Below are 9,897 nucleotides of genomic sequence, written 5' to 3' on the forward strand. Positions count from 1 at the left end.
GTCAATATCTCAATAAATATTTGTTGAAGGATTTCTTTTCATAGTAAACTGCAAGGTAGAATTTATTGTTTTTATAGATGAAGAAGCAGGCTGGGAAGAGGGATCAGGGAAATACATTAGTGGACTATATTACGTGCCAGGTCCTGAGTTACGTAATAAAATTTTTAATTTTACTATTTTGTTTCACATGCTCATCAAAATAATCCTAAAAGGCAGATACTATGTACTCTGTTACTGATGAGATACTGAAAAGCACAGGTTAAGAAAATGGCCATGAATTTTAATTAAACAAGTCACTTTCCAATGTGAAACCAGATGTCCAACAAGAGCGTTTATGGAAGTAAACCCACCACAAATTAGAAGACATATGGAAAAGTAGTTTATAAACTATAATGACTTTAAATATATATATACATATGGTTATTACTACCCAGATGGCAGGAAAACATCAGTGTTTTTAAAAAAAATATTCATAGGCCACATCAAAGATTTTCTTACATGCATTTTTATCCCTTTCAGTCACTTCTCTTTATGAAATATATGCCAACCCAATAGAAAGGTTCCCAACAATGATTCATTTGGTTCACTGTTTTCCATTCAACTAGATAGCGATGGATATATACATATCTTTTTTCCATTCCACTGGACAGTGGTATGTGATAATGTGATAAGATTTTTCAAAGGTGACCTGATCACACTTAAAATTTCAATTCCAATTCTCCTTCCCTCCCTGCTTTATTTTCTCCAACTCCGTTTTCAAAATCTGACAGTACATTGGTTTTACTTGCTTACTGTCTGTCTCGCTCCAGTACAACACAAGTTTCTTGAGAGTAGGGATACCTAACTTATAATACAGGTATATATTGTAAAGACTCTGTAAATATTTGTTGAATGAATGATTAAATGAATAGCCAGGAAAAATAGTTTCCTTTAAAATTCACAGATTAGACAAAAGACAAAACTCTCCATTCCCATCTCCACTTTATTATTTCTTATGTAAACATATAGGATAGTTACATCCAGGGAAAAATGGCAAGGATTTTCTCTTACACCAAAGTAACAACTGTCTTTCCAAGATCCTTTATACATAAATCCAGTAAATGAAGAGGCTGAACCAAAACATGCTGCATATTTTTCCCATCATATCAGAAACACAAAGAACTAAAAGTGAATGTTTTCAGTGAATAAATTCAACACTTTACTTTGCCATACCTGCATTTTAAAAAAAGATTTCATTTTCCTGAAATTGTTTAGAAACATCATGCAAACAGACACTCTCCTAGGAATGATTTGAGATCCCTCTGTGCTACCGAACAGGAATAAATAATAATAAATAACAACCATCACTTTCACAAAACACCCCTTCCCCCTAAGCAAAAATCTCAAAGTGCTTACAAAAAATTTCACGAGAATCTTACAAGGCACACATAAAGCATAAACATAGTACAACCATAATTTTTTCAAACATCAAAGATAGATACCAATTTCTAAAAGAAATAGTTTATTACTATTCTTTTACTCTCCCCTCCCATTTCCATCCCTCCCCCACAAAATTTCATCCTAGGAAGCAAAAATAAGAAAAGTACTTCAATCACAAACTATTTCTGAAAGGGAAGTGTTCTCATGCCTACAAATGGCCAATCATAGGTCAAATGGGAAAGAAAATTGAGCGCTGTGCTATCAAATTCTCCAGTGGAAGAAAAACACTCTTTAATTTAGAAAAGTTCTGTCTCCAATGGAGTACTAAATAGCAACATTCATAAAGACACAAAACTCTCCTGACTTGCTTTTCCCTCTGTTCTTAGAAACTCAGGAAGATTTAAATATAAAATCATAGAATTTTAGACCTGGAAATGATCTTACAAATTATCAAGATCAAAGTTGTTATTTTACATATAAATTTAAGAAAAGCTCAAGGAGAGGTGACCTACCCAATGTCACTAACTAGTGACCTGGGAATTATGAAGTTGTTTTTCTTATCTAACACTAGAGCTGGATTACTTAAAATCTCTCCCAGAGTTAAAAATCTATAAAGAACATATTTTTCACAGAAGTATCACAAAAAAGATATTTAACATTTATAACAATCAACATGTGATTCATCACAAAATTCATTAAATGGTACAAAGTATATTACATTTTAAAATGTGGAAGGGCTTCCACAGAAACTAAACGTAGCAGAAATTCTAAATAAAGCTGAGGTGAGTAGAGGAGGAACAGAACATCTTGAAATAAGATGTATCCAGTCAGGCTTCTTTACAAATAGTTCCTGTGTTTTAGAAAATATGATTTTCCCTGCACTATATTTTAATCTTGTTATAACAACAAAAAGTTTTGTGTTATATGTGGACAGGGATATTAGAGAGCAATGGCTCATAACACAATTTGAAATATTGCTCTCAGTGAAATAACTACACTGTCATGGTTTTGCTTTTGGCACATTTCTGGAAATACAGAATAAAACTCTAGGGAGGGCTTCTTTCTAGGGTAAATTTGTGCTGTGCCGTACCCTGCTACCCTTCCTGTTGGTGTGGGACTCTCTAGGGATCTAAAATCCCAGCACCTGGCCCTCCGCCCCAAGTAAATCCGGATGTGGCCATTACCGGTCAGATTTATTCCAGGCCTGAGTGCATTCTTCTTCTCTTCTCATATATTGGAAAGTTTATTTGCCTGCAGGATCTCGGTTCCCTGACCAGGGACTGAACCTAGGCCACAGCAGCGAGAGCCCAGAATCCTAACCACTAGGCCACCAGGGAACTCCTGGGCGAGCGTGATCTGAAGCAAAGTGTGGGAAACCTCACCTGTCGGTCTCTGTGGGAGATGACTGTGCAGAATCCCTCCTGTGAGTGTCGGCAGCAGTCTATTCCACGTAGTGAGGTCGCCCATGTGTGCATGGTTGTGGCACAGGAAGAGGGTATGCTGATTCCAAGCATTAAACAGTACCTTTGAAACTTTCAAGATTGGCTTCAACAGCCTAAGGAAGATGCCTGGAAGAGGAAAGAACTGGAGTCTGGGATCGCTCTTTCTCAGGAACGGTTGACCTTTGAGGAGGTGGCTATAAAATTCACTCAGGAGGAGTGGGAATACCTGGACCCTGCTCAGAGGGCCTTGTACAGGGACATGATGGTGGAGACCTATAGGTCTTCTCTGAAGAAGATCTTCACGAGGAAGACCTTGCTAAATTGATCGAGCTCTGGGGAAATCAGGGACAAGCAGTCAAGAGAGCGGAGCCAGATGAAGGAGCGCCTGGCGGCCCTCTCTACTCACGTTACAGAGCTGGAGGAAATCTGTACACGGCCAGAGAAGACCTCATTAAATCTGAGGAAATGAACACGAAATTGAAAGGAGATGTCCCTGAAACTGAGGCTAAAAACTGCCAGTTGCAAGAACGCCTGCAGCTGGCACAGCAGGAGCTGCAGCAGACCCTGCAGATAGCAGAGGTGCTCCCCAAGGTGGAGGCAGAGCTGGCCCAGAGTGTGGCTGCACTCTCCAAGGCAAGGCAGAGAGAAAATGAATGAAGAACATAATGTTTATGGGACACTGTTGACAAGCTTCTTTCAGAATCTAACAAGAGGCTTCAGCTTCATCTTAAAGAGAGAACAGCTACTCTAGCAAAGAAGTCTCTCCTACTAGAAGTTGAGAATGCAAAAATGCAGTTAGAAGAAATGCAACATGGTAAGGATCAGCTAAGACTAAACCTGGAAGCCCTGAAAGCTTAACTGGACCAGACAAGGCTGAGAGGAGCTCCATCACCAAGGCCGACCCCACTTGGGCAGTGTCCCAGATGTCAGGTTCCCCGTGGCAGATGGGCCTGCAGACTCCTTCAGCAGCAGCGTGGTGTGGCTGCATCCCCAGAAAGGCTGGCTGCCAGGGCTGAGTGAGGAGACTTCCAGGCCACCAGCTTCCCGAGAAGCGGTACAAGATGACAAAATGACCATAAAATGTGGAACCTCGGCCCCCTCCTCCCCGTTGTCCCTTCGGCTGGACCAGATGCACAAGGGGGTGCTGCACACAGCCAGCCCCGAGAACACCAGGGATGTGCACAACTCAAAAGGTTTGCAGGATGGCCCCGTGAGCAACCCCAGCAGTAGTAACAGCAGCCAGGACTCGCTGCCCAAAGCCCCCAGGAAGAAGGTCATCAAGTCCTCTATCAGCTCCTTGTCTGACAAGAAAGAAAAGGGCCAACCTGGACATCTTGGCAAGGAATCGTGATAAGGTGGTAATGCAGAGACAGAAAACTCATCTCAAGATGCCTTGGGACTCAGCAAATTGGGAGGACAGGCTGAAAAAAATCGTAAACTTCCAAAAAACAAATGATCCCATATCCAACCACTGCCCGACAGCGACCACTTGGAGACCCAAGTTCCCAACCACTGAGTTGCTTGAGCCTCATGAGCACGACATGTGAGAAACCTGCTGGCAAAAACAACTTTTTATTAAAATCGTTTTCAACTTGTTAGGAGGAAACATAAGTGGCCCACAGAACTGTACGCTTTTATCTTAAACCTGTTCAAGACAGGAACTTAAAATGAGCATTTTAATGGTACAGGGAAGCACCCTCCCCTGCCCTGGCCCTGGTGCTCCCTGTGCAGACAATTTTTATTTACGAGTGACTGGAAAACAGTGACTAAAAGAAGTAGGAGGTATATAATTCTCACCTAACAGGAAGTCCAGAGGGTGCAGTGGGGTGTGATGGATCCTCTGCCCCTTCTACCTCCATGACCACTTAATCTTTAGTGTCCTTACAGCAACTCTAGCATTGTGCATTTTTTTCAGTCAATATCCTCATAAAAAGAAAAATAAAATGTTTTTTTGCTTTCTCTTTTTATTATATCTCTATGAGATGATGGATCCTTACTAAATTTATTGCACTAAGTATTTCAATATATGTAAGTCAGAACATTATGCTATACACCTTAAGCTCATAAAGTGATGTATGTCAAGTACATCTCATAAAACTGAGGGGGAAAAGGCAAATAGAACACTTCAGGAAAAATGAAAAAAGAAAACTCTAGGGAGGGTTATAAAAATTGCATTAATGTAAATGAAAAAAGTTATTAAGAGGATACTAATAGCTACCCATATTTAAACTGCTCATCTAGTGACAGTAAGAAAACTAATATATACTGCCAATTCAACACAGAAAAAGGAATGAACTACTGATGCACACAGGAACATGGATGAGTCTCAAAGGCATTATGCTGAGTGAAAAAAGCATACCAAAAGGGAACATGCTACAGATTTCCCTGGTAGTCCAGTGGGTAAGACTCCGTGCTCCCAATGCAAGGGGCCTGGGTTCGCTCCCTGGTCAGGGAACTAGATCCCACATGCATGCTGCAACCAAGAAGTCTGCATGCCGCAACTAAAAGATCCCGTGTGCTGGAACTAAGACCCAGTGCAGCCAAAAGAAAGAAATAAATCATAATTTTTTTTTAATAAAGAGGAACATACTATAAGGTTCCATTTATGATATTTCAGAAAAGGCAAAATTATAGTGATGGAGAACTGTTGCCTGGGTTTAGTGCTAGGATGAGGAGCTGACTACAAAGGGGAAGCATAAAGGAGTTTTGGAGGGTGATGGAATGTTCTGTATCCTAATTGCAGTGGTGGTTGCATAAATCTGTACATATGTAAAAATTCATAGAACTGTACACCAAAAACAAAGGTCAATTTTACTGTACGTTAACCAACAAATAAAATAAATTTCAAAAAGGAAACAGAAAAAATATCTTAGAGCTTCATGCCAATGGTATAATTCTACTGGCCACAAAATTATTAAATGTAACCGTATTAAATAAAATCAAGAAACCTAGGCCCAATTAATCATTTCTAAAATATGTATACTAACAACTCATGGAAATATTATTGTAAGGAATATTAGCTTATGTATAAGGAAAGTCTGCTACTTCCAAATGAATTTGAATTGTGTTCCTTTATGGTTTAAAACAATAGATACCTTGGTGTTTAGTTTGGAATCCAATAGAGTTGGTTAAAAAAAAATTCACCAGTCCTGTTTTTAAAATCACTAATAATGGGTAATAGCATGTTTTAAAATTTATTTTCTCTTCCCATTATCCTAATTTATTGAAGTTATGGTATGGTTGGATTTTACACTTATATCAATTACCTAGAGACTCAAAGTCAGAATCTGGAAATAATGCTGGTCCTCTGTCACTAGAATCAAGAATATTTAAGAGGAACACTATTTCTCTAGGTAAACCACTGGGACTTATATATAATGTATGAGATGAGACAGCATCCTCTCAGCTTTAACATGTCTCCCACACTTTGGAACTGGTAGTACAAGTTCAGAAAGAATAACTTGTGTAGGTAGACCAAAAATAAGACCCAAAGATAGGGTTGGAAATGCAATATTACAAATGCTGCATTTCTATAGAAAGACTTGCCTAACAGAATGATGTAAGGCTTACATAGCAAGGTGTGATTCTAATTATAGTCGATTTTGCCTTTCCAGATCATGCCTGGGTAGTTTTTCGCCACTGCTTCTGCCATGGACAGATGTTAAGTGCTTTTTGAGAGCAGATTTGTGCTTGAAATCCATGTCACAACAGTGGCATTTGTATGGCCGATCCCCACTGTGTATGTTCAAGTGGTCTTGAAGTGTGCTTTTAGCAGTAAATGTCTTCAGGCATACAGTACACTGAAAGGGCCGTATGCCCATGTGCCCTCGAATGTGCCGGTTGAGATTTTTCTTTTGTGTAAACGTTTTCCCACACTGTAAGCATAAGAACAGTTTATGCATCTTAAGGTGGCGCAGATAGTTTTCAACGTGAAGAAACCCCCGAGGGCACCGGGGGCACTGGTGCCTCAGGGAAAAAGCATCCTCTAGATTCTGAATCTCATTCACTGTACCATGACTTCCTTCAGTATTCTCACAAAATAAGCCCTGATCTTGATTCCCAGGAACTTCTGCCACTCTGCTCTCAACTGTAGAATTGATCAGTGAATGCTGTGTTTCCGAGAAATACATGCTTGCTTTTGAAGAGGTACAAGGCTGTGATAACTTCCCACTTTCTACATCCCCAGTACTGATAGATTCCACATGGAGGATACGAATTTCATTGTCTTTAAAACCTATGTCTACTGAAGACAGCTCTGGTGACTTCATTTCCTTTCTTTCTGATGTCAAGCTCTCTACTGCAGACTGTAAAGCATTGCTTTCTTCTTCTTTAACATGGAAATCTATGTCCACAGGACTATCCTCTGAAATTTCAATGATCTCACAGTCTTTATCTGAATTTTCTTCTTCATTCTTAACATCTGGATCAGAGGATTGACACAGGTCAGCATGTTGATTGTTATTTTTCATAGTAAGATCAATTTCCAGATATTTTGACAAAGCTTCTGTGCACTTTTCCACAATGTGAACCATCTGAAGGTAACTAGCAGCAGTCAAGTATTTCAAAAGCTCTTTCCTTTTAACTTCAAGTGCTCCAGTGTAGCAAGAGAGCAACAATTTTCTGCCAACTTCTGCACTCTGCAAGATGGTGATTCTGACATGTTTTGACTGCGTGAGTAAAAACTGATCTCTCATAAAAGTGGAGCAAGCAGCTAAAATCACCTTGTGCCCCTGGAACTCAGTGTCATTAATATAAATTGACACATCACAAAATAAATTCTGCTGTCTCAAGAGATTCATTTTCTGCAAGACTACATCTCCTTGCTGTTCAAACTGGAAGTGCAGAACATCAGACTCAGCAGCCATGGTCACAATCTAAGCAAAATAAAACATAAACATTGATGTAAGGATCGGGGATGCTTTCCTACACTGTGATAGTAAAAACAAACAATTCAAAAATCCTAAACCTAAACTGGGTAAAAGACAACTCAAATTCTAACCTGGGCGCTAAGAGTGAACCCCTATATAACCATCTCAAGACCCAGAAAAATAAAACGCATTTCTCTATGCTCTTGTGGTACATTTTTCATACTTTTGTTACAGAACTTATTACGTTGAATTGTACTCAACAGTTTCTATGTCTTTCTCCTCGACTAAACTGTATGTGCCTTGTGGTCAAGGACATTGTTAATGCCCACTACTAAGTGGACTTAACTCAGTTTCCCAAACTAGAAACCTTAATGTAATTTCTAAACTTCCTATGCCTCATCACTACTGCAGGTCTTCCTTCTGTTCACCTGGACCAATGCAGTCTCCTTGATACCACACTCTCCTACATTCCAAACTACCCTCCTAAGTACCACCAGATTAACATCTTTTAAAACTTTTTTTAAAATTCTATTTTACTCTTCTGCTTTAAATCCTCCATTGCTCTCCTCTACCTCCAGGACAGCCTAACCTTCTTAGCAAATACAAGATCTTTCATTATTTGGCCTTCACCAACGTTATGGCTTTACCTTTCCTCTATCTTTTACACTGAAGCTTCTTTGATATTTAGATTTTCACCACTGGCCAGACAAGAAGACCCAATTACACCTCTGCACATGTTACATTCGCGCTTTCAGCTAGTGATTTGGCTGAAGGCTCAAATCAAGTAAGATTTATCCACCCGTCTCCCGGACAGAGTCAATTGCTCTCAGAACACCACGAAAAGGAGCCTGGCTCATCTGAGTTCCTGCAGCGAGCACAGGAGCAGGCACAGAGCAGGGGCAGCTTCGGGAATATCTGTTGAACTGAATCCGTACCACAGGTGGCCTGGAAGATCCTCCAGTTCGCCACATAGGTCTTCCCGAGCCAAGCCTGCCAGGACCAAGGTCCTGACGGCCAGGTGCCTGCAGCACCCCTCCAGCCACTCCCGGGCCGCGCCTCGCTGCTGCCCTCCTCCTCCTCCGCCTCCTCCTCCGGCTTCCCCACCTGCCGGAGTTTCCCACGCGCTCACTCACCGACTCAGAAACCAGAGCCGAGCTTTCCACTGCAGCGGCGGCCCAGGCCGGAAGGTGGGGTCAGCCTGGGAGGAAACACATCCGGTGTCAACTAGCTTCATTCTTTACTGGGGCCCGCTGGGCGTCCCGGAAGGACATCCTGAGACAGTCTCCCTTACTCCCCCCACGCCTGGAATAGCAGAAAAGCCCCCGAATTCTGGCAAGTCCCATCTCTCCTGTCCCACTTTCGGTACTCAAGCCGGTCCCTTCCGTGAGCTCTCTTCAACATCCGAATAGCAGACGGGTTGTGAAGTTGGGGTACAGCGCGTCTGTCAGAGTACCCAGCACCGGGACCCCTGGGAGGCCCTCCCGGATTATTAGGGGCCAGGTCCTCTGCTTACCCTGAAATATACAATTTAAAAGGTGGCGGAGGTAAGGAGAGGAGAGTGCCATCGGGATCAGTACTCGAGATTGCCTAGCTAATGCCCCATCAGGATCTGGATCCCACCTCACCGCTCAACCTATCGCTTCCTCCCCACGCCCCTACCCCTCTCACTTCCTTGGCAAACCCACGCCTTCTATCTCAACCGTTGGCCCGGCTGTTCCTCCAACATGCCCTATCCCTCCTACCACTCATCTTTCAAAATCCCATTCATCCATCGTTCATAAATCACATCATCCCTGAAGCCATCCTGAACTGCCCGTGAATTACTTGGCTCCCAATTGGGAACCAGTAAACCCTTTGGCTGCCTTAGTGACGGCAATTATCGTACCTGTATTGAAATCTGTGTCCCACCTAGGCAGAGGTATTTAGGACAGTGACTTACTGCTCCTTGCATTCCCGAAGTCTAGAACTTAGTAGGCATCAAGGATATGCCAAATGAAGGAATGTCTCAGCTAAATCTTAAAAGCAGTTGCTCCATCCCCTCAGTCAATAGCACAGGAGGAAGTAACTGACCCTAGTAACAATTTCTGGTTAGCCCAGATTTGCTTCTGAAGCCAAGCTCAGCGTGCTTGATTAATGTCTTTTCAAGAATAGGAGTGAAGAAAGCATTC

General features: G+C 41.6%; 1 protein-coding gene and 1 pseudogene across 2 annotated transcripts; one reads left to right on the forward strand and one right to left on the reverse strand.

Moving 5' to 3' along the window:
* Positions 1-964: 964 nt before the first annotated feature.
* Positions 965-9,836, reverse strand: ZBTB6 (zinc finger and BTB domain containing 6). 2 transcript variants are annotated; one of them, XM_004269248.3, is made up of 2 exons: positions 8,863-9,836; positions 965-7,735 (listed from the first exon to the last, which is right to left on the reverse strand). In XM_004269248.3, the coding sequence occupies exon 2, from the start codon at positions 7,724-7,726 to the stop codon at positions 6,452-6,454; it is 1,275 nt and encodes a 424-aa protein (XP_004269296.1). In that variant the 5' UTR covers positions 7,727-7,735; positions 8,863-9,836; the 3' UTR covers positions 965-6,451. The 2 variants fall into 2 exon arrangements, with proteins under 2 accessions (XP_004269296.1, XP_033283134.1); XM_033427243.2 differs by lacking the exon at positions 8,863-9,836 and adding an exon at positions 8,665-8,829.
* Positions 2,821-4,212, forward strand: LOC117201099 (liprin-alpha-1-like; annotated as a pseudogene).
* Positions 9,837-9,897: the final 61 nt, after the last annotated feature.

The sequence above is a fragment of the Orcinus orca genome, chromosome 6, assembly GCF_937001465.1.
Source record: "Orcinus orca chromosome 6, mOrcOrc1.1, whole genome shotgun sequence".
NCBI classification, from domain to species: Eukaryota; Metazoa; Chordata; class Mammalia; order Artiodactyla; family Delphinidae; genus Orcinus; species Orcinus orca.

Bases quoted from the DNA above. Each gene is read 5' to 3' on its own strand.
- ZBTB6 (XM_033427243.2), bottom strand. From the start codon at position 8,700: ATGTGGCGAACTGGAGGATCTTCCAGGCCACCTGTG. The intron at 7,736-8,664 runs GTACGGATTCAG...TATTTTGCTTAG, and splicing joins GATCTTCCAGGCCACCTGTG to ATTGTGACCATGGCTGCTGA.